Source organism: Dipteris shenzhenensis, chromosome 2 (genome assembly GCF_047967505.1).
Source record: "Dipteris shenzhenensis isolate YYH24624 ecotype China chromosome 2, Dip_SZ_1.0, whole genome shotgun sequence".
NCBI lineage: Eukaryota > Viridiplantae > Streptophyta > Polypodiopsida > Gleicheniales > Dipteridaceae > Dipteris > Dipteris shenzhenensis.
The window spans coordinates 11191599-11217143 of record NC_141597.1 but is presented as its reverse complement, the minus strand read 5'-3'; the positions used below and the strand labels follow the sequence as shown (position 1 = coordinate 11217143).

General features: G+C 45.9%; 1 protein-coding gene across 1 annotated transcript in view; it reads right to left on the bottom strand.

Annotated features, from left to right (window-relative positions):
• Nucleotides 1-1273: 1273 nt before the first annotated feature.
• Nucleotides 1274-25545, bottom strand: part of LOC147904323 (uncharacterized) — a 69099-nt gene continuing 44827 nt past the window's right edge. Inside the window, exons 18-20 of the mRNA XM_087394003.1 lie at nt 2473-2563; nt 2240-2348; nt 1274-2085 (exon numbers count right to left, since the gene is read on the bottom strand). Coding sequence (XP_087250129.1) covers nt 1844-2085; nt 2240-2348; nt 2473-2563 — 442 coding nt within the window. The 3' untranslated portion in view covers nt 1274-1843. The remainder of the gene's footprint in view (nt 2086-2239; nt 2349-2472; nt 2564-25545) is intronic.

Here is a 25545-nt window from a genome sequence, read left to right as displayed (position 1 = left end):
TTTAGGGTCCATTGAAGGTTGTCTTTCCCAATTAACATATTTCGTTCTCACTTACATGTCACTGGGATAGTGACACATGTACTTCTAAGATCTTTTGGACGATCCATGACCAGTAGCTAAATTTTGCAACCAAAAATCTAGGGACAAATTTACTCATCCATTATGTTGATGGGATAATTTTGATCTAGAAATCTGAATAGAAAAATACTTATAAGATTGTGCTCTTTGGTTTAAATTTTTGTGAAGACCCTTAGTCGACGTGCTTATGTAGGATTTCAAAGTTGCGACTAGTATGATATTTTGCTCCATTCTTAAAACAAGTTCATGATGTAAAAATTTATCTGACTTTAAATCTTAGACTTGTTATAGCAAATGCTATTGCATGAAAAATCCACACATAGAATCTCATGACTGCTGTTGCTTCCCAACTCCCCTTGTTGCCTTCTCTCAGCCTCTCCCAGCCTCCCTCCTAGCCCCTCTCTCCTCCCTCCCTCCCTGCATCCCCTCTCTCGCCTCCCTCAGCCCCCTCCTCACCTCCTTATCCTTGCCTTCTTAGCCCCCTTCCCTCGCCCCCTTAGCCCCTCCCTACCTTCATCCTCTTCTCTATCCTAGCAGTGTTTTAGTTGGACGGAGCTCAATAGTGTTTGAGTTGGCCTTCCCACCCGATTGGCGATGGCTCTGCCTTCAGCCAAACCTTCCCCACTTCCATCGGTCGTAAAAACCATCATGACAAGTTGTAGCAGCTCAAAAAAGATACAGAGTAGGAGAGCTTGACATCGCTCTTTGCTCGCATCCATGGGTCCCACCCTTCTAGGCTATAGGCCAGCGGCTGGTTGTTGCCACTTTACTTGGAAACCTTGCAAGGCAGCTCACAGATGTTTGTTTGCTTGGTCGAGTTTTCTTTGAGGTTGTTTTTGAATCCCTAGATGCAGCAGGTATAGTGCTTCAAGCCAGTCCTTAGGCACTAAGCTCCAAGAGGATTTTCTTGACACCCTTCTTGTTGGGTTTTGACCGTGTGGAGGAAGTTGGCCGAAAGTTAGGCCGAAAAGGCCTAAAAGGTCCATGGGTGTAGCACCTCATAGCACCACGTTGACTGGACCTAATTCACTATCTACTGCACACCCAACCACTTCTCACACTGCTGAACCTTCTACCTCTCGCCTTGGACCATCGGCTATGGCCTCACATCCTGGACCTTCGCTTACATCATGAAGGGGACCCTCAGCACGATAATCTGAAGCGATTTCCGACCTTCGAGAGTCAAAGAACCAGAAAGAGAGGATCATACCAGCCTGAAAGCCGATGTAATAACATGTGTATTCAAAGGAGTTGCTCCTTTCTTCGACTCAATGCAGTTCCCGCAAAAATGGATACTCATTTGCTACGCGTGATAGGCTTCCCTGGATGATTTGAACGTTGTTACCCTGCAAGCTCGAACAATCAATTCGCGAGTCTGAAAGAATGTACTTCAGTGCTGAGGTCAAGATGCAACAGAGGTAATTTTTTGAAGTAAATTTTTTTGAAAATTTTTTCTTACACGAAGCAAACATGCCTACGAAAATCACTGTATCACTGGACATCATTTCTTGCTTTCTTGACGCGCTTCAAACATACGAGGCGGTGAGCGGATTGTCTAGTCATGTCTAGGCGTAATCTCTCTTTTTCCCCGGAACGTGCGTTGGACAGAATTCTGGAATTCCCGCTGTATACTGAGTTGTCACCATGAACCACCATCTCGTTTGGATCTTCTGTTTGTGCGCAACTTCTTAGAAATAGTGAATTACAAGAATGATTCTGCTTGTATGAAGTGCGATAAGCCCTGCATCTAAATAGTTTCTCCTCTCTAGAACATGCGATTAGACATCATTTTCTTCTTGAGTTGCTGTTGTGCACTCTTTGACCTCCCCATGAACTCACTAACCAATTTCAACCTCCTCTTTGTCACGTTTCTTTCCCACGTCAACTTCATCACCCCTTCCAAGCTTCCAGCGGGACATCCATGACGTGAAAGAGCCACATTGAATTCAGCTATTCCCTTGTTCCTAAACTCAGCCACTGCATCTGCTAATGGTATCACACCATACCCTGGACATATAAACAAATGTAATAGAGCAGTCACGCCACAACCAGTGGAAAAGAGGCAAGATCAAAACTGACTTTTTTCTGCTGGATTGACATAGTCATAACATCATTGTACACCACGATTTTGAGTATAACACTACCAGTTTCATAAACTCACCAAGCGTGTCATCTGTTGAAGTGTAGTCATAGTCTATCACACGGACCATGAGGTACTCCTTTTCTAAGCGCTCTATTGCAAATGTATTCAAAACTATAGTTGGGAGATCCTGCATGTTACACCTATGGTTATGGCTCCCTCTCAATTGTCGGTTATTCTTTCAAAACAGGAATCCTTTCGACTGTATCACAAACCAAAAGCTTGCTGCAAAATGAGTGGAAATGCACGTGCACCTTTAGAGGATTCCAGACTGGGTTCAGTGTCTGGAACCTCACTTTGGTATGGACTTCCTGGAACAAGTTTGGCCCAACGAATGAAACATATCTAGAACACAAAAATCTGTCATTAGCAGCAACAAAGTCCTGTATTCCATCTTTACATAAATAGACTGCGAAAACAGACGCTCTGTTTTTAATGACTTTTGGAAATGACCAGGCACATTTTTGGGGCAGATTGGGTTTCAAAGTAGAGGATTTCCTACAGAAAGGTCAGGTGAAAGGAGGAGGAAGGGGACAGGGGCACCATCCCACCGCACTAGTACTTGGTGGGATTGCTCGCATTACAGAAAAAGGAAACCCTGGATATGCAGACCCGGTGCTATGGTCTCTCATCCCTATCAAACCTAGAAAGTTTCCATTACAATCTTTTAAAAGAAATCTTCAATATCAAGCGTTTGTTTTTGCTTGTCTCAGCATGCCTGCCATTCGAGAGTAATCAACTGAATCTGTTGAGGCATAGCCTCCCCTCACACGCAGAAATGTGCTAAAAGTTGTGGTGTGGTGGAAAAACGTGAATAAGAGGGTTATGTTGCTTGAGTAGGTGCTGGCATTCAAAATTTCCCATACTTGCACTTTTTGTGTGATTTGTCTTTTTCACAAAATGATGCAGGCAATGATGGGAAAACCTGACCAGTTCCAAAATACAGGAAATTGCAACTTACCACCGGTAATAATACTAATACCATCTGGTAAAGATAAAATATACCATCAGTAAAAAGGCATTTACCACTAGTAGCATATACTATTACTGCCGGCGGGATATTAAGCCAGCATTCTAATAGTATTACCGGTGGCAAGGGTAGAGCACTGCTGATATTTAGCATATTACCACCGGTAAATGCTTTACTATCTACAGTAGTGGGATTACTACCGGTCGTACTCCTAGTAAAGTGCTGTCCATGGAGCCTCTCTCCAGTTAACTGAAAGTGGGAATAGAGGTTGAGTGAGTGGCTAGGCGGCAGGGTTTGGGGGCCCATGCACACAGGTCCATATCAAGTTCATTATTCATATCGGGCTTTCCCCAGATTTTGGACGCATGTGCCTCCTTGGGTAGCTGTTTCAAGATGGAATTGGAGCACAGTGATTGAGTATGCATGGCAGGTGCTGTTGAGATAGAGATGTCACCTCTCCACCTGTGAGCCCCCATATGAGGAGGGCAAGGGGAAGGATGACCTGGGGTAGGGAAGGGCTTGAGAGAGAAGCCACGTGGGCAGAGGAAAAGACTGCCACAGGGGTAGGTCAGGGAGCAAATAAAGCGCTGTCACATGACCAGCATGCAAGCTTCCATGTGGGTAGCAAGTACCGTTTATGTGACTGCATGCAAGGGCTGCACAGGATCAGCAGAGACCCTAGAAGAGTCTCAGAGGTGCTGGCAACACCAGTAGCAAGGGGTGCCACAAGGAGTCCCAGGTACTCGCCGATGCTTGAGCAGGTCGGCAGGAACAGAGGACAGTCAGCAGTCTGCAAGGACTGCAGACTGGTCAGCTGTACAGGTGCCACGTGGCATGGGTGGCTGGTCAGCATGTGCACAAATTGGATTGGCCCAGTTTGTTTTGGTCTGCAAGATGGGGGGCTATCTAGCCCTTCATTGGGGGTTCTTGGTATGATTAACTGATGCCTCAAGTTGGGCTGCAGTTACAGGAGCAGCGAGGTCCAGGGATCCCATGTGTTTGGGCACCCAAGGCTGCAGGTCTCCACCAGAGAAAGAGCAAGGAGAAGTGCCAGAAACGCATCACTACAGCCAGCCCACTGAAGCACTTGGCAAGCATGCAGGCTGACAGGTTTTGTGAAGGTTCCAGATGGAGGTAGAAGGCAACACAACGAGTTGCCAAGGGTCTATATCTATGCAGCACATTGGCTGCTAGATGGTGGCACATTGACCATTTGAAGCATTCTCTTGGCTATCTATTTATCTATGCATTAATCAAGATCTATGACTTGTTTCTATTTCATTACTTGTGTGTACTTGTGAGGACAACAGAGGAGTGAGATTTCCTTTGTTCATTCCTTGAACCCTGCAATAAGTCTTCCACTGTGGGAAGTAGGGTACAGCAAATGGCACTCTATTTTTTGGCATGGTATGAGAGCCAGGGAAGTAAAGTCCTTGGCATCAAAGATCCAAGGGAGACTCACAAGCGTGTTGCTGACTGGAGGAGAGAACCTTTGCTTGAAAGGAAGGTGAACCCAGCTCAAAGATTGCAGAATTCGAGATTGACTCCAGCATCTGAAGGACAAGACTCTTTGAAAGAGGGAAGGTGACCTAGATTCAGATGAGTTTGCCTTTGTGAAGTATGCATTGCAGAGATCGAATCAGTTGTATCTTTGGTGTCATGTCTGTTCCAGGATCTTAATTCCAATGGCTTCATGAATGCCTTTTCTGAACTTCAGAAATGGGGGCAAACTAGATGGGGGCGCTTATCCAACCTGGAAAGTGAGGCTACGGAGCCATGCGTTAGCAAGGAAGGTGTGGAAGGTGACGATAGGAGGAGAGCTGAACCCCAGGACACAGTGGATGCGACAAAAAAGGTTTTTCAAACTTGCAGATCCAGATGAGGTGGAAGAGTGGAAGGAAAATGATGTTGAGGCAGTGTCTATGATCATTGGAATGACAACAGATGGGGTATCAATTGGTAGGTATTCCAAAAGGAGCATGGGACAACTTGAAGGGCATGTATGTGACAAACAACGTATGAGGATCCTCATAATTGCCAATGCTTGTTTTGCCATAGAGGTTCAAATCTTGTGTGACCACCATTATGCCTCGAGAAAGGTCAAGACCAATCTTAAGGGTTTGAATGCTATGTTGGTACAGGATGAGGCCAAGGCAAAGATTTATGATGGAGAAGGCAAGGACAAGGCCTTTGTTGCATAGAGCAAGGGCAAGAGCTCCTAGCAATGGCAGTCCAAACAAAAAGAAGATTGATGGCAAGTCTAATAACGATGGGGACTCTTCTAGTGATGGAGGCAAGAATAAGAAGAAATGCTTGTACTATGATGAGCTTCAACACTATCTGAGAGACTACAAAAAGAAGAAAGGAGGAGGAAATCTAAGCAAGAGACAAAGAAGTTAAAATCATCAGTAAACGTGGTAATAGAAAAAGCAAAGCTTTTCTTCCTGACGAGTGCAAGTGTGGTTGAGATTAGGTATGAGGACCTATGTGAACTGCCTTGATGAGAGATGGTCCAATAAGCCAGAGGTAGCAGGAACCTTTATGAAGGTGGGGGACAACATTGGTCGCTTAGATTGTTCTGATGAGAATGAGGTTGACACCACTTGCATGAAGGAAGTGTGTTTGGAAGGACTTCCAAGATCAATTAGGGTTAGATGCATGCAAGGGCACTGAATGTTGCAATGCAATGTTACACATGGATGTTGTGGGTGTCTCCCAGAGGTACGTGACTTGCTTTCAAGGCAAGCAACTGGATGAGGGGATCCAATCATACTTTATGTACCCAATCAAACTTCAATAGCTTGTTTTGGGCACATTGTTCACCTTGTTTTTCTGGAGTAATGGAAGAAGGAGAGTGAAAGCCTTCTGGGGAAGTCTTGCTACAAAGGCCATCAATGTCTATTGCATGACTTCTGTCAAGATCAACGACGACTTCTTCAATTGAGTTGCTAACATGGACATGCATTGTGGAGACTTCTTCACTGCCCAACTACAAGATATTGGGAGCAAAAAGGGTGAACCTATTAAAGGGTTTATTGGAAGAGACGGAAACATCAACAAATCAAGAGAGTATGCTGTTACGCGTGGGTTGCTCAAAATGGAGCTTGTGATTGGAGATCACGGGAGGGTGATCCCAGACTTCTAGAAGTGCACTTGGTGATGGGGATCCAGTGGAGGAGCCACAAGGATCTCACTACTAAGGTGTGTTTCTTGATTGTGGATGTTGCCAAAATGGTGATGAGTTGAAACAGGCTCCAAGAGCATGGTGCTTGGCTGTCCTTATGCTTATGAGGGAGACAGCTAGATGAACCTAATGAAGGTATTTGTATTGCTCAAGGTTAGTGGTATGTTCATGATCAAGGAGAGTATTAGTATTATGGTGATAGTACTTCAAGCAGGGGAAAGCCGTGGCATTCAGCATTTATGCTACGATCGGGGCCAAGGCCTCCTATCCATGTGCGAAGTGCCCCGCCGTATGTAGCCCCTCATAGTCCTCAGCTCCCCTGTTATGGAGTCGATGTAATGTAGCTCACACATTTTCCATGTGGTAAGCAAAGTGGACATGCTAGGCTTGGGCAAGGAGGGCATATCAAATGTGGCGTATGTGTGCGAGATTGCCAAGTCTATGATGGGGATGAGCGGCTTCCCCTCTAATAGAAGGCCCCCATGCAATGGTGGGGTCTCCTCTTAAAAAGAGAGGATTGCCTTATCAAGCCTATGTAAGAGGAAAGCCCATCTCTCACGGCATGTAAGATGGTTGAGATCTATTGTGCCTCGAATGTTGTGAAATGCCCCAAAGTGTGCTCGCGTATGAGGTGGGATCTCGTCACTTGACACTTGGCATCAAACCATGAGTTTTGGGGCATCTTCCCAACAAGGAGTCATTGGGCATATTGTGGATCAAGTCGTGCATGGGAATACGATTTGGAGGCAACATCCCGAACCACTGATGCAAGAGTGTCTGAGGTGGGTGAGGTCTGTATCATCTCCAAGGAAGATGAATAGCTCACGAGACAGGTGGCTCACATAGACCGCATCAAGTGCTTGGTCAAAGTGTATCTACATCTCAATGGTGACAGGAGTATCGTGGCTTTTGTCTAATGTAACTGAGATGGCAGATGCCAAGTAGGAATGGTCAGCTTTGAGTGGGCGAGAGAGAGGGGGGGGGGAGATCACCGAATGGGGAAGGGGGACTGAAAGATATATTCACACCTTCTAGGGGCTTCACAGGTCTATGAGTCAAAGTATCTCCACCTCCCCTAATGTGTATAGCCTACAAATCCACTGCTCTAGGTGTGCCTTCAGCTCTCTTCGCCTCAATCCTCAATCAATGGGACGAGACTTGCAATTGTCTAATGGCAATCCTTAGTGTATTTGAGACTCATCTGTTCTCCGAATATTGGGTTCTAATAATCATTCCGTTCTCAGATACTCTCAGGAGGTAATCGTGACAGAATAATTGTTTACATGAGAAAAGCGTCAGAAACGAACAAGAAGATGCAAGACCTAGGGCACAGCTTGTGGCGAGAAAACAACCGACAAATAGGGAAAAGAGGGGATTCTTGAGTTTGATGATTGGCATAGTGGTAGGGGTCTTGTGAATTTGAGAATCTCATGTTCTTTAGTAAATTTATGTTAAAGCAACTCTAGAAATGCATCTCTCAGTTGTGGGCTAATTTTTGACGTTAACAATAGCGTATTATTGAAACCATTGTATTGCTTTTTCTATGAAAGTCATCGATATTGCTTTTTTTGTGAAAGTCATTGAAAAGTACATCAAATACTCATGATTGATGGCAACATTACAAAATCTCAATATTGTTCATCAAATGGAGCTTGGTGGGGAGCTGGAGTAGACACAACCCTATGTTAAGGTTTATCTCAAAAGAAGGGGGAGCATCCAAACTGCATTGAAAATACGAGAGCCGATCCATCTAAATGCCTTGGTTGGCAAACCATTTGCATATATGTGCATGCTAGGTCATGCTAACCCCTTTGTCCGCTAGTCGCTTGAAGGCACATGGTGGAGAGGGAGAGAGAGAGAGAGGGTAGGCTAGGGAGAGAGGAAGTGATACTCAAAGAGAGACATAATGAAATGGAAATGAAATGACTAGAGCAATGAACCAAAATGAAAGTATCACATGTAGACCAAAGAGCTTGTAGCTTGATACTTGATTAATTTGACACTAGACAAGTACAACTCTTATATAGAGCACACACACACACATATATACACCTATGCATATGGGATAACTCCCACTGTGACACGTGGCATCCATAGGAGATACTAGACTAGAACTCACACTAGAACATACTAGAATACACCAAACTGACTCAACTTGGCTTCATATTCTAACATCCCCCCATGAAAGCAAGGTGAGAGACTACTGGAATGGAACCAAGGACTGAATATGACAGTGACAGGACTACTAAACTGCGCAATGTATGAACTAGACATGGCTCCCATGCCAACTCAGAGGCTGAAGTCTGAGCATGGTTCAGAGGTCGAACTGAGCACTCACATGGCATTACATCTGAAACATGACTCAGAGGCTAATGTTTCAGTGTGGATGCATGAACAACTCAGAGGTCTAGAAGACCAATGCACCAACATTTTGGAACTCATATGCCATGCTTGATAACTAGACCCTATCTCTACTCCCACAGTACATCCCCCTCTTGACTCCATGGACTAACTAGGAACATGGAGTCACACACCAAACATATAAGAGAAAATACATCATTTTAGGAGGACTATCCAAGGCAGAGGACCTTTATTAACTCTTCAAACATTCTTTTTAGAGACTACTCAAGGCAAAGAACCTTAAACTTTAACATATAAAATAATATAAAAGATTTCATTCATTTTATGCATAGCAAGGGCAGAGAACCCATGAGCCCGAAGTAGCTACCGCACAAGAGTGTGCACATCCTGGTGCAAAGAGGTATGTCGGTGAAGAACTAGGCGAGGATGCCCTTGAATGGTGTGTCAATGAAGGCCATAGGAGCAGCTACCAAGGGAGGTCACGTCATGACTCTCAATATGCCGATCGGAGAGTCACCAAATGCTCAAGGGAGCTTCCCAGACCAATGGGAATTTCGAATGAAGGCGGTAAGAGAGGCAATCTATGGCAAAATCACGAGCAAGTTTTGGCATGGATTTCGAGGACAGGAGCAGCAGCAGTAGACGGCATCAGATGGCGCAGCAATCAAGGCGGTCACCGAAGTGTACCGAGATTAGAGAAATGATATTTGACTGTTCGGGACAGTCAAACATCGCAAAAGCCTGTAGTGCATCCAGGTGTCGCTGGAGCCCCTCGGGTGTGGACGACAAGAGTGCCATGTCATCTGCATAAAGAAGAATCCTGATGATGATCCTGGCAAGTGAGCAACCGGTCCCTCCGAATGCCCCTATGAAAGTCTCAAGCTCATCGATGTAGAGGCCAAATAGGGTTGGTGATGAGGGACAACCCTGTTTGACCCCTATGGTACTCAAGATCTCATCTGTCCAGCCTGCGCCTGTCGGAACTCGACCTGAGACTTTTTGATAAAGTGCCGTGACTGCCCAGATGATCTCCTGATCAAATCCCAATGTCTGTAGGGGTGTGATGAGACGAGCTTAAGGTACTGTGTCAACGGCTTTGCGGAAATCTGCAAAGCAGCAATACACCCTCTCCTTCCGTGATTTGGCCTCCTCAATGAGACTCCTGAGTGTGAGTATGTGATCCATATTCCCATGGTCTCGCCTGAAACCGGCCTGACCCTCTGCTCTGAGCCCTCTCATCTCTGTGCACAAGCTGACCGATGCATCCAATACAGTTGCATAGATCTTGGACATCACATATCTAATCATGATAGTCTTGTAGTTACTCGCGTCCATGGGATCCCTTGTCTTGTGGATGGGGGTGATGGTGTTGAGTGTCCAAGTGCGGGGGAAGCCAAGGCAAATAGCGTCATTGAATAGCTTTGCTAGAATTGGGGCTAACGTGTCGATCCCATATGCGATAAACTCAGCGCATAGCCCCTCGTGATCCTTAGCTCAGCCATTGTGTAGTTTCAATGTCGCGTCCTTGACTCCCCCTCTGGTAAACAACGTGCAAGTGGTGGGGCGAGGTGTGTTTGAGATCTGGAGTGCGCTGGTGTGGGACATCATATAGATGGTGTGCATACGTGTGCTAGACTCATGTCGGTGAGGGGTGATGGAGACTTGCGCTCAAGGAATCTCCGCAAAAAATCCTTAAAGTTGTTGCTGTACAAGATGTTCAGCAGCTCCTCATTTTGACGACGAAATGCCTGCTTCCTCTGACGTACGAGATGTCGGTACTTGTGTACCGTGTCTGGTGTGTTCGGGAGGTGACATCTGGTTTCAAGTCGGAGCTGTCGGCGATAAGCCTTGCACTCCGCATCGTACCAGTTGTTGCAGGGTACATAACCAAGAGGTGGTGGTCTAGTGGACCGTGTGGTGTGGGGAAAGATTTGGAGGGCTGCCTCGTGGAGTGTGCGACTAATCAGGGCAGCACGGTCCTCTATGAGTGGTATGTGATTGATGTAGGTTAGGAGTCTCTTTAGGTATCCACAGTAGGCCGGTGAGAGGCTATGATCAAAGTGTATGTCGTGGTAGGTGTCATGCTTCCTATGTGGTGTGTGTGGTGTGGCTAAGCGTGGGGTGGCGATAGTGAAGAATAGGTATGTGTGATCAGCTCCTGGAGGGAGTGGTGCTACGATGTAGTCGGTGATACATGAAGTGAAGGTAGGGGATCCCATGATGTAATCTACTACACTAGTGCCCCCCCCCCATGTGGGAACCAAGTAAAACCACCTGAGGAGGGCCATAGGTCAAGCCCGTTGTAGATGATGAGATCATGCATCCTGCCCAGATTAAGGAGCGCGTGTCCATATGGTGTAATAGGCCCGTGTCGGTCCGATGAGGTCCTGGTCATGCTTGCTCCGTCTAGGTCCATGTCTGGTAGCATGATAGAGTCGTCTCGGAAGTCCAAGAGTGGTGTCTGGCGCGTGCTCGTCCTGGCAATGAAGTCCCCAAGAAGGAGAACTTCCCCGCAGGCTGAAAGGTCTGGGATATCTTGATGTAAGGGTGCATATGGCGATGTCTCACCCTCCTCTCGTGCCACTCTGGCGAAGTGGGATGTGTTTGGCGGGAAGTAGCATATTGCTATGAAAAGGTCACGGGTGTTTGTGCGTCGGATCCGGATCCACATGAATCAGGAGTGTGTGTCCTTCCTCTCAAAGATGGCTCCAGCGAGGGAAGACCTGTACAATACTACTGCGACCCCGCCTGAGACTCCTGTATCCCGCGTCTCATCCTTGAAGGTTGACTCCCATGTGTAGCCATTGACTATCGGCGGTAGTGGACGCTGTGGACTCTTGTGTGTCTCCGTGTAAAAGACTATGTCTTGTCTTGTATAAGACTTCGAGAAGTTCCCTGGGTCTGACCATAAGGTACCATTACAGTTCCAAATGGTGCAGGCTAGGGTCTCGGAAACCTGAGTCTCATAGGCCCCGTCTCCCTAGGGGGTACGGGTGGGAGCCCGACGGGTGTCGGTCAACAACGTACCATCTCGGACCACGGCCCATTTTCCCTCCTTGCGGGCAACATCTCGTTGCTGCAGAAGAACTCGTCGCTCCTCAATCTGTAGTGGTGTCAAATCCTCGTCCATGGACAGGGTGGGATGCTCTCGTAGAGCAGCTCGACGTCGGAGTGTCGCTAGTCGAGCATGTGAATCTCTGAAGCGAATGACTAGGGGCTGCTCTCGGTTGGGATCTCTCCCAGCATGCTGACTCCATTGACTATCGGTAGTGGACGCTTTGGGCTCTGGTGTGTCTCCGCGTAAAAGACTATGTCTCGTCCTATATAAGACTACGAGAAGTTTCTGGGTCTGACCATAAGGTACCATTACAGTTTCAAATGGTGTAGGCTAGGGTCTCAGAAACCTGAGTCTCATAGGCCCTGTCCCCCTAGGGGGTACGGGTGGAAGCCCGACGGGTGCGGGTCAACAACCTATCATCTTGGACCACGGCCCATTTTCCCTCCTTGCGGGCAACATCCCGTTGCTGGAGAAGAACTCGTCGCTCCTCAATCTATAGTGGTGTCAAATCCTCATCCATGGACAAGGTGGGATGCTCTCGTAGAGCAGCTCGACGTCGGAGTGTCGCTAGTCAAGCATGTGAATCTCTGAAGCGAATGACTAGGGGCTGCTCTCGGTTGGAGTCTCTCCCAACACGCCATGCTCCCTCTATGCCATGGTTGGGGACCCCCATGGTGGTGGTCACAATGGTGATCGCCTCCTCCATGGGCGTCGTAGTGGTGCTGGTGCTGTTTGGCGTGATCCCTCGTATCCGGATGTTGAGGGCCTTTGAAGCCCTCTGCTGCTGCTCCTATATGGCGGCTGAAACGGTTGCCTTTGCAGGCTCCCGTTTCGCCACGTCCACCCATCTAGTCGTCGTCTCTGCTATAGCCGACTATATTGTGGCTATCTGTGCCTCCATCTCTGTGACTGGGGTCCCTTCAGGGGCTGCTCTGAGGGTCTTGAGCTTCTCTTGAAGCTGTGTGATGTCGTGTCTGAGTCCCTGGATAAGGGTGCCCTGCTCGTGTATAATGCGGGTCTGCTCTTGGGTGTATTGGGCCTGCTCTTGGGTTTAAGGTGTCAATTCTGCCTGATGGGCCCGGATGTTGTGTATCTCAGCCAATAGGGAGTCCCAAGCATTTGGTGGGGACCTAAGATGTCTTGGTCCAGGTGGGAACTGGATCTCGAGAGGGTTTGGAATGAAGGTGGGCTGCTAAGGTTGTATTGAGGGTGGGGACAGCATGAACTGGGTGGGGGAGTGGTATGTAGGAGTAGCGAGGCCGGAGGAGGTGATGAAGGGTGGCTGATTGAGAGATAGAGGTGATACGAGGGAAAAGTATTGTGGAGCCAGTGGTGAGGCTACTAGAGAGGAGACCTGTGATGATGATGTAGGAGAGGGGGAGGAGAGAGGTGGCGTAGATGGTGAGGCGGATGATGGTGGTGAAATAGTGGTGGTAACCATAGAGGTCGAGGATGTGGTGAGCGGCATGGCCTTTGGGTGAACCCCTTTCTTCTGGGCCACGGTGTTGTCCACTGTCAAACTGCTCCGGTTGCTGCGTTTGTTGAAGTCCTCCAGATTGAGTTGCTTTTGTGTTTTTCCCTTGTCACCATTCCCCTTCCCCATCTCCACGCGTATGCAAATTTGAACCGAAGGGTCTCCCGCCTAGTCTCGTGTCCTCATCCCCCCGTTCCCTTCATTATGGAGGGGGAGAGGCAGCAACGGGCAAAGAAGGGAATGCAGGTCGGAGCTGTTGGGGGAAAAAAAAAGTCGAAGCTGCAAGCGGGAGAGGGGGACGAGCATTTTCCGAGCGAAATCTTCCGAGCGTTCGAGCGAAGGAAAAAAAAAGCTTCCAACTATGCAAAAATATGATAAAAAAGGATTAGAAGAAAACATAGTTTCACTTAGAAATATGAAAAGTATTATAGGAATGTCTATTTTATACACGAATATTTATGTGAATCTTTGGGAATGGCGAGAACATAATGGGATGGCTTTTGAAGAAATCCACATGTAGAGTAGACTTCTCTATGCAAATTCCCTTATGATCCTTCTTACAACTTTTTACTTAATAGGGGGTGACATTGAAAAACTTCTCTCAACCTATCTTCATGAAAGGGTTTCTCCAAAGAAAACTCATTGAAGCAAGCCATCAAGGTAGTTTCGCCAGCGAAACTCCTTTGAACAAGGTCTTTCAAGGTAGTTTCGCTGGCGAAACTACCTTGGACAGCACTTTTAAAACTGACATAACTTTCACATCCAATGTCCAAATATAGTCATTCAACCACTCAAATTGATCGGAAAACCCCATTCGAGCACATCTATGGGGTTATATTTTGGAAAACCTTGCATATATAGTATTAAATATTACATGTATTTTATGAGAGTGATATATAAGCCCAAGTTAATACTTATTTACAGTAATTTAAACTTCTATAGAAACATGTCTATAAATATCTTGTTATTAATACTATAAAAACACTTGAAAGATATTGCCATATGATATAAATGTGTTTAATAAGTAATTATTTATGTATAATATTATTATATTGAGAGTGATTATGAGGGACGTTTCTTAAATGAATTATTTTTCAATACTTTTTCAAGGTAATAACAAGGGTACAAAGGGATGTCTATGAATAAGAAGATTTATGTTATGTAAAAATGACTGAGTGACTAGTCTGTATATTTTTATGATAAAGCGATCTAGTTCTAATGAAAATAAAAGTGTAAAAACCATGTTTCCTAAAGAAATACTATTTTTAAAATCTCTTGAAAAACACGCTCGTATAAACTTGCTCATAGGTTTCTGCTCGTAAAATTGACGCATCCGCGGGAGAGCTTTCATTTGCGGGCTTCTCTCATCCTCTAGATAGAGCAAGAAGAAGGTAGGAAGGGAGGCTCTGATACCACATGAAGGCACATGGTGGAGAGGGAGAGAGAGAGAGGGTAGGCTAGGGAGAGTGTGAAGAGAGTGGGAGAGAAGGAAGGAGTCTCACTTGCAGCTTTCTCACATACACAATGGGGGAATATACACAAAGGTGGAGGTTGAAAACAATTTTCCTCTTCTTAGTTATGAAAGCCAAAAGAACTCTCAGTACAAAAGAATAGGTGAACCCTATATGTGGGTCTCAAACCAAACTCAGCTAACTAAGGTGACATACTAACTGAGCTACTAACTAGATTACATAAAGATAGATGTCATCCAACTATTATTCATGGGCGGTGTACAAACTGCATCTGCAGCTAACAAGTTGGTGAGATAAATGCACAACGGTCACCCTGGCATATCATGAGTGGAGCTCGATATCTTAACATTCCCCCTCGAGCTCAATTTTAATTTCTGGACGCCAAGCAGGGCTCTGAACTTACGCAGCTTCTCTGCGTCCAATGCCTTCGTGAATAGGTCAGCTACCTGATCCTCTGTGCTGACATAAACTATATCAATAAAACCTACTAGAACCTTCTTCCGCACATAGTGATAATGCACCTCAATGTGCGTTGTTCTAGCATGATAGACTGGGTTATTTGCTAAGTGTATACTGCTCAGGTTGTCACAATAAATGACAACTGGCCCATTTGTAGATTGATGCATATCATAAAGTAGCTTATGCAACCACTGTGCTCGACAAGACAACTGTAGGCTGTTTCTTGCTGCTCCAAGTGACTGCAACACTCCCAAAAGAGAGCACATATCCACTGGTAGATCGTCTATCAAAAATACTATCAGCGCAATCAGCATCAGTGTATCCATGCAACTGTATCTGAACCCCACTCTAACATTAGGAATAACTGGTTCTTGTTCAGCTTCAGTAATGAACTCCCAATAGCCTTTTTCCTTAAGGAAATTCGTCATTCTAAACTTCTATGCTTGGAAGTTGTTCTTGTCAAGCTTTTCAGTGAGAACACTGCAAAATATTTTGTCACTGCAAAAAAACACAACTTCTGCCTCACAAGGACAAATCTGCAAAACTGACGAGAGTGGTATTTGACCACACAGTCACTTCCTAGTGACGATTATGCATCAATAGGCAATAAGAATGATTCTGTTACTCCCAATATCTCTGCGCACAAACATACGATGTAATTTCTGCGATAAGTTTTCACCGGCCTGCAGAACAGTGGTCGCACAGCGAAAACAGGACACTTTTCTGAGTGCCTGCGGAAAACTTTCGCCACCAAAACGGGCCCCGAAATGGCCTCGAATCAAAAAAATAATTTCACCAGGGACATAGCCTTCTCCCGTAGCATATACCACCCTCTCGCCACACCGCGAAGGACGTCTCAATCTGAGACAGTGTACTCTTGCACTTTTCGGCTGTGCTACCTGCAAAGATTTGCTCCTAAAAAAAGGAAAGCAACACTGATTCTCTTACTAGGACACTGCGAACTTGGTTTGCTTTCTTGAGCTTCTTACCACGAACTGAGCTCTGATACCATGTGAAGAGAGTGGGAGAGTAGGAAGGAGTCTCACTTGCAGCTTTCTCACATACACAATGGGAGAATATAGACAAAGGTGGAGGCTGAAAACAGTTTTCCTCTTCTTAGTTGTGAAAGCCAAAAGAACTCTCAGTACAAAAGAATAGGTGAACCCTATATGTGGGTCTTAAATCAAACTCAGCTAACTAAGGTGGCATACTAATTGAGCCACTAACTAGAGTACATAAAGATAGCTGTCATCCAGCTATTATTCATGGGTGGTGTACCAACTGCATTTGCAGCTAACAAGTCGGTGACATAAATGCACAACGGTCACCCTGGCATATCACGAGTGGAGCTCGATATCTCAACAGAGAGAGGAAGTGATACTCAAAGAGAGACATAATGAAATGGAAATGAAACGACTAGAGCAATGAACCAAAATGAAAGTACTCACATGTAGACCAAAGAGCTTGTAGCTTGATACTTGATTGATTTGACACTAGACAAAGTACAACTCTTATATAGAGCACACACACACATATGAACACCTATGCATATGAGATAACTCCCAATGTGACACGTGGCATCCATAAGTGGATGGTTGTGAACATATTGGTGTTATGAAAGTTGCCCCTAGGTGAGTGTAGGTATGCATTATTTCCATCAGCTCTCCTTGGCATTGCAATGTCTACGATCGATGACTTAAACTATGTCTATGCAACACCGCCCGCAAGGTGTTAAAAATCGTACCCTTGCCCTTTCTAAGAGTGATTGTCAAGTCTCTCTCCCTGCAAAACACGTTTAGGGCCTCTAAACATCTTTATAAGCCTGCTTTCAAGGAGAATATGAGGGCGATATTATTTGCATATAATAGTAGCTCTATCATCAGGTTGGCAAGTAGTGACTCCTCACCTCCAAGGTGGTCAATGAAGGTCGTGATCTCATCAATGTAGAGCCAAAAGTATCGATGAGAGTGTGCATCCCTGCTTCACTCCAATCTATGCTCTCAATCCAATCAAACGAGCCACCCAGAGTTCATACTCTACCTCTATTGATTAATAAAGACTTAGCACCTCCTAGATCATGAGTGTTGGGATCATGAGTTCTGCCGCGCCTCGAACGACATCAAATGTCCAAGAGCTAGCTCACGTATGAGATGAGATCTCAGCTCTCGACACTCAACATCAAAACCACATGTTTGGGGACATCTTTGTGGCTAGGGAACATGTTGTGGATTGAGTCATACATGGAAATGCTCTGGAGGCCGCATCTTGAACCACTGATACGAGGGTGTCTGACACATGGGTGAGGTATGCATCATTTCCAAGGGAGGTCAACAGCTCATGAGACAATTGGCTCTCATAGAGTGCATCGAATGCATGGTCAAAGTGTATTTGGATGTGGGTGGTGTAGGGAGATCGGGGCATTTGTTCGAGATGGTTCACAACTCACGAGATAATTGGCTCTCATAGACCGCATCAAAGGCATGGTCAAAGTGTATCTAGACATGGGTGGTGGCAGGGGAACCAGGGCCAGTGTATAGCTGAGATGGCAAATGCCAAATAGGAATGGTTAGTGTAGAGTAAAGGAAAGAGGGGGGGGGGGGGTGACTGTAAAGTCACATACATGCGACACAAAGGTTGGGAACCCCCTCCGATAGTCCACTATAGTTGTCCCCCCACCATGTGGAAATAAGTCTGCCCTCTAGATAACAGCCATCACAAAACACCATCGTAGATACTCAAGTCATGTACCGCTCCTCTCTCTAGTAGGTAACGCCGTATCCAATCACCTGCCGTAGGTCTACTTGTCTGCTCGTGAAATATCCTAGGAGAAGGGTCTCCCCCTGCATGCAAAACTCCAAGCTGTCATCATGTATCATCCTATATGAACCTTGGCCGTCCGCGATGAACTCATGTGCATAGGACAATGTGTCTAAGGAAAAGTAGCACACTACAATAAAGATCGAGTGTGCGGTTTGATATCACATGGTTAGCTCTACTCCAGCTTTATACACCATGGACTTGGGCGTAACCAAGAGTTCCCCACTAAGAGCTAATTATATCACAATCACCTCCTAAGAATATCGAGGATGGAATGATTATGAAACTATAGTACCTGGAAGACAGAAGTCTCATATTCACTGACGATTGCCATTGGCTAACTACGGGTCTCTTCCCACCAACTGAGGATCGAGAAAGGGAGAGCCACAGGCACACCTCGAGAGCAACGGATCTGTAGCATGGTTGTTAAGACACTCGTGTCTTATCGTAAGACACTTAAGACACGTGCCTTACCTTAAGACACCTTTAGACACTCTTGTTTTTTTTTTTGGGTGGGTGGGGGGTAACAACAACATTGAGTTTGACTTAGCCATGCTATCATCGATGGTGACTTTGGATCTAGCAGTGGCAGTGACCTCGTAGATTCAGATTAGGATGAATCTTTAGAGATTTGAGTCTTGAGAGTCGAAAGTTTCCTTTCAATTATATGTATCGAGATACAGATTTCATTCATATCACATGTGACAAGATTCAATTGTCCATTTAAACCTTTAAGTACTGAATACTTGCGAGCTCTTGAGTCGCGAGTCTTAACTTTAAGTTTTAAGTCTTGAGTGACGAGTCTTGACTCTTAACTACATTGTACAAGTGCCTTCTTGCATTGTTTAAGTGTAGCTTATTGTACTTCTAGAATCTAGTAGCGAGCTATGCTAGCAAGTTGTACATTTGTATACTTATACATATATTAATTAAATATTTATTATTATAATCACAATGGTGTGTCTTACGTGTCTTATCTTTAAGACACTTTAGACACTCGTGTCTGAAGCATGTCTAACGTGTCGTGTCTTAACGTGTCTTACAACCATGATCTGTAGGATATACACATTGGAGATAAAGACAAAGGGGCACTTGCTATGTACATGCTTGTCTACTATGAGATCCATGGACGAGATAATTGCATTTTCCAAGAGGGACAAGGGTTCAGACCAATTTCTCAGCTCACCCACTTTCATAATCAGGTTTGCACCGATCTCTGCTTAATCGAGATGCAACGACACAGAGAGACTGTGCTCGACAAACGAGACAGTGAGACATGATGGTGACACGGGAGACTAAGCTAGGTCAGACATAGCGATATGTAATAGACTTCCACACATTTGAGTCGGCACCATGACATAGTGGTGTGGAAGAGTAGGTAGCTGATATGAGGGCAGCATGGATTAATGGAAAGATACGACGAGAGTTATGGAGCTAGAGCCACAGAGACCATGCACAGAGCAGAGACATGCTAGAGCACGCACGATGGAGGATTGGCTCATCTCGGTCCTACTTAGAGGAGACCATTAGAGCCATGGTATCACTCTTGAGATGCCCACCAGATATAGAGATCACAGAGGCCTCGCCCCCTACTATAGCTTGAGATGATCCGACAGAGGCAGATACAAGATACCCTCATATCCCATCGAAGGACTGCCACCGCACCAGATCATATCTCCTACTTCTCCACCGAGATTTTGAGTTTTGAGTTCTAGTTGGGCCCTTTTTTTTAGTATAGCACTCAACAAGGGCCCTAGTGAGCCCTGCTTTAGCCCATGGTGGCTTGTATGAAGACTATTTTGCTTGTACTTTGTCTCATAGGCCTGGGAGGCCTTTCGAAGACGTCAAGATCTGAACTCGTATCCACATGTGTCGTGCATGCTCCTCTTTTCCCAGCACAAATATGAGCGGCCTTAGGTGTCCCTGAAAAGAGCTACTACACCCTAGAACCTCGTACCTTGCTATCTCTCCTCATCTCCTTCCTGTGGGTCGACTCCCAGGTGTACGTCACTATGGGTAAGCCCTCTCTCAGGGGTCTTCACGTGTCTCAACACTGTCGTGCTGTTTTATCCCTTCCCTTCCTCTTTCGTTTTTCTTGGATGATCACCTTACGTTCTCTGTATGCAGCCCATTTCCCTCCCTTATGTGCTCTTGTTGCAAGAGTGTGAGGTCATCATCTAGGTATGCCCTAGTCGCCCCCATTCCCATGAAAGGTTCTCTTTGCTGCAATTCTGAATTTGACCATTGGCCTTGCTGGTGCGTCAGCCTTGCCTACTCTCCAAGCTGCCTCGAAAGTCAGATTTATGCCTTGTAGACTAGGGCAAGCAAGGAAAGCTCAAGAATGCAAGGAATGGAGGCAAAAAGGAGCTGCTGTAATGAATTGCTGCAAAACTAAGTGAAAGTGCAAGAGAGAGTCAATATAACAAAACCCTAGGTCAAAGTGCCCTAACTAGACTAAGTGTCCTAAGTAGTACATGTACTAACTGTACCAATTGACCTAATTGATTGTAACTAGGCCTACAAGGCACATACCAAGGAATGAGTGGCACCTATGGATAGGCCATAGAATGAATGGCCTACAAACCCTCCTCCATGGTATGGGCTGAAGTATCTTGGACACCTCTTAGAATACCTAAATATTAAATGTCATGGTTACACATGTTCATCCTGTAGGGATATAGCAACCTATGACTGTACAACCTATGACTGTACAAAGTACAACAGGTCAAGTCACAAAAGGTACTAACTTTAAAGCTTGCCCGAAAGCTTCAAACTTAGGTCAAGGAATAGCCTTCGTAAAAAGATATGCCAAGTTGTCTTCATCGGGAATATAAGACGATTGAATATCACCTGTTGATAATCTCTCTTTGACATAGTGATGGTAAACCTCAATATGCTTTGTGCGGGCATGGAAAACTGGATTCCGTGCAACAACCAAAGCACTTTGACTATCAGTGAAGATGACAGTAGGAGTAGTCTAACATGCATGAAGATCTGCAGTAGCTTCCGGAGCCAAACACACTCCACTGTAGCTGTAAAAGCTGCTTTGTACTCAGCTTCACAGCTAGAAGTAGCAACTATAGTTTGCTTCTTGCTGAACCAAGAGACGCATGAAGTACCAAGCATGAAACAATTGCCACTATGTGACACACAGATGTCCGAACAGCCATCCCAATCACTATCGGTGAACTGATGCATAACAAGTGAAGAATCATCCTCATAAAGGAAGGCACACTTCACGGCCTGTCAATGGTAGAGGGACTGTGCATATATCTGCTCAACTGTGAGACAGCATACTGAAGATCGGGTCTAGTATGGCATAAATAAATCAAACAACCAACTGCCTACTGATAGAGAGTGACATCACATGCACTGCTGCCATCCTCAGATGAGAAGTGAAAACCAGGGTCGAATGGTGTGGATACTTGAAAATGCTGCAAAAGCTGTCCACTATACTTGGATTGTGACATCAAAATGCTCCCCTCGCTGCTAGCAAATTGAATGCCCAGATAGTAATGCAAAAGACCAAGATCAAACATAGCAAATGTCTTCTGCAAGTCGAGCTTAAAAGCTGCAATTTGCTCAGCATGTGTCCCAGTCACAAAGCATGTCAACCACATAGAGTACTAGAATCAGCAAATCTGTCCTAGCTGTCTTAATATCAAGCTGATGTACCTCCCAATGAAAATGGGCAGCAAAGGCAATAACAATCTTGAAGTGATCTTGGAAGTGGGGGCAAAGGTCTCCTAAAAGTCAATGCCTTGCTGCTGAGCATAGCCCTTAGCAACAAGACGGGCTTTGTAACGGTCCACTGAACCATCAGCTTTCCGTTTAATCTTATAAACCCACTTAGTTCCAATGGCATTCTTGCAAGGAGGCAAGTCACATAACTCCCAAGTGCTATTCTGATAGGTAGAATCCAACTCAGCTTGCATAGCTTTCAACCAACATTCATTCTGAAAGGCATCCTTATGGCATAATGGTTCTTCATTGCATGCTGTAGCAACCAATGCACTCGCAACCAAATTAGCATGCTCTTTTCGAACAGCTGCTCTAGTACGGGCAGGCAGGGGAGTATTGTGTTTCCTGTCTTTTAATCTGTCAAGGAGCAGAAGGGGGACCGTTTTGGGATCCTGTATTTCAGCTCTCTCCTGGTCAAGAGCCCTATGCACAATATCCTGATCAAGTTGAGGCATATCTGGCTGTAAATCATGCTGAATTTCAGGCTGCACATGTGGCTGCAAATGACCAACAGATGGAGGAGCAACCTCAGATGTGATATCATCATGAGAATCTGATGGAAACAAAGGCATCGAGCTGTCAAAGAGATCTGGAGCATCAACAATGGGCTGTTGTTGACAATCCAGCAAAGGCATAGAGGAAGATTCATCAAACACAACATCCCTACTGACAAAAGCCTTGCCCGTGTGAGGCTAGCAGAGCTTGTAGCCCTTGCTCTTTGAGCTATACCCAATAAAAATGCATTTGACAGCTTTATCATCCAAATTCGTGCGCGTCTGAGAAGGCGCATGTGCATATGCCAAGCATCCAAAAGTCCTCATATGAGAAATTCTGGGCTTATGACCTGTCCAAGCCTCATAAGGTGTGATGGTCTTCAATGCCTTTGTGGGACATCTGTTCAAAATGTAATTCGCACACATAATGGCATCCAACAATAACTTGTTAGGCAAGTGCTTGCCTTTCAACATATGCTTGGCCATCTCCATTACTGATCTATTTTTTCTCTCAGCCATGGGATTCTGCTGAGGAGTGCAAGGCACAGTGTACTGATGATGTATGCCACGTGAGGCCAAAAAATCAGCAAATTCCTTTGACATATATTCACCCCCCATGTCCAGATCCGACCCCCAACTAGGGCTGCCATACATCCCTGCTGGGCGGACCAAGGAGTCAAAATGTAAGCCCTTGGTTCGTGGGTCTTGAAAATGTGAGTGGAAGCATTGTCTCTCTAATCTGGCCAATGAAGCGTATCCTTTGCTCAGCCCTGCCTGCATCGCCGGTCTCATAGTAAAGATAGGTCCAGAGAAGAGAACCCCTATATATTATATGATGAAACAACCTCAACTGGCGACCCTTCGAAAGTGAACTGCTCCGGGTGCATAGCGGCTCTGGATGTGTTGAAGATCATGACCTTGGTTTTACCAAGGTTGACCTTCAAATCATGGGAATCACAAAAGGACTGTTGTGCATCTAGGTGTCTCTGGAGACCCTCTGCCGAGGAAGATAAGAGTGCCACGTCATCTGTGTATAACAAGATCTTAATCAAAGTGCCATTAAGATCCCCCCCAGTGTCTGCGTAACTGTCTCAAGCTCATCAATGTATAGGCCAAACAAGGTTGGTGATAAAGAACACCCTTGTTTGATCCCAATAGTACTTGTGATCTAATCTGTCCATCCAGACCCTATTCGAACTCTGCTTGAGATCCTCTTGTAAAGTGCCATGACAGTCTAAATAATTTTCTGGTCATAACCCGAGTCTTGCAGACGCCTGATGAGGTGGGCTCTCGGAGCTGTATCAAAGGCTTTGTGGAAGTCCACGAAGTAGCAATAAACCCTCTGTTGCAACGAACAAATCCTGACTGTCTCTGTGTCAGACCCGGATCTAGAGAAATCTGGAGTGTGTATCTCTCTGCTCTACTGAGATGGTCCCCAAAATGACGGACCTGTAAAGAACTACTACTCCTGATCCTCGTACTCCCCTTGTGTCCCTCGTCACATCTCTGTAAGTAGACTCCCATGTGTACCCGCTGACTACTGGTAGTGGGCACTCTCGACTCTGATGTGTCTGTATAAAAGACTATGTCACGACTTGTATAAGATTCTGAGAAGTTCCCTGGTTTTGACCATAAGCTACCATTACAGTCCCCAAATGGTACCGGACAGGGTCTCGGTAGGCTGAGTCTCATATACCCCACCTCCCTATGTGGGAGGAGGTGGTGCAGATGCCCGACGGGGACTTTTAAGGAGTCGTCTGTCTCTAACTACTGCACACTTCCCATCTTTGCGGGCCTGATCCCGCTGTTGTATCAGAGTGCGCCTCTCCTCAAACTGTAAGGGGGTGAGATCTTCATCCATGGATATCGATGGCTGGTCTCGTAAGACTGATCTAGGCCGTAAAGCTGAGAGTCGTGTGTGAGCATCATGGAATCCTATGATAAGGGGCTGCTCTTGATTGGGGTCTGTCTCCACCCGCCATGCCCTCTCAATCCTATGCTCAGTTGCCCCAAGAATAGTGGCCACAAATGCCTTCGCATCGCTCATCAGTGTAGCCTCGGTGTGTGGAATGCACAGACTTTGATGTTGAGAGCCTTATGGGCTCTTTGCTGCTGCTCCATGAGAGTCGCGAAACCAGTTGCCTTCATAGGTTCCTGTTTGGCCACATCTACCCATCTGGATGTCTCCTCGATTACAGATTGCATGCTTGTAATCTGTGCCTTGATCACTAGTGTACTCCTTAGGGTTGCATGGATGGTTGCGACCTCTTGTCGGAGCAGCAAGATGTCTTGTCTGAGCCCCTGGATGAGGCCAGCCTGCTCTTGTATGGCACGAGCCTGCCCTTGGGTAAAGCGGGCTTGCTCCTGTGCAAAGCGGTTCAAATCCACCTCGTGTACACGAATGATGTGTACCTCCATGACCAGAGACTCTCAGGCATTTGGTGGTGGGTCAGCTAGTCCTTGCCCAAGCTGAAACTGAAAAGGCTGTGGTACAAAACTAGGAGAATTGGGCAAAATGGTGGGCGACGACTAGGCTAGTTGGGTGAGATATGGGGATGACTAAGGCATGAGTGGAATGATACCAGTTGGGTGTGGGAGAGATGGCTGGCTGAGAGGGAGTGGATAAAGAAAAGTCGAGGAGTACTGTGGGACATTGTATGACACCTGCGATGTAGGTGACATAGGCAATGAAACGGATGAGGAGACTATAATTGAAGCGGGAGAAGGAGAGAGGGAGGAAATCGGTGTCGACCCCTTTGTCGCGGGAGAGGGGGAGGCGGTCGATGTCGCCTCTTGTCATGGGTATATCTATAGTTGAAGAAGTAGTTGGAGTGGGTGTGATTGTAGACGTGGCTATGGCTGAGGTTGGAGCTGAAGCTAAAGCTAAGGTAGATCCCGTCTTATGAATTGCTTTGCTATCCACTCCGAGTCCACTTCGGTTGAAGTGCTTAAGCATTCACATCCTCGAGCTTTAATTGTATTTGCTGGTTTTTGTCTTCTTTCTTGTTTTGGTCTTTGTCTTTGTCTTTCTCCCCTTTTCCATTTCGAAAACTGACTCCTGTTATCCTGTTGTAATGAGCAGCTGAGAATCACTGAGAATGTCGATGGAGAAGCTTGGGAGGAAGGTCGTCAAAGAGGTTTCGAAACGGTGCCCGATTGAGCCCAAATGGGGCTGTGGAAGGCCTTCAAAAGGGGGTGTTAAAGGGGCTCCCTTCTTTTTTTTTGGGAGGGGGGGTAGCCTAACTCACCTAGGACAGTTAGTTCATTGACCTAAAGACCTCTAGGACAGTTAGGACA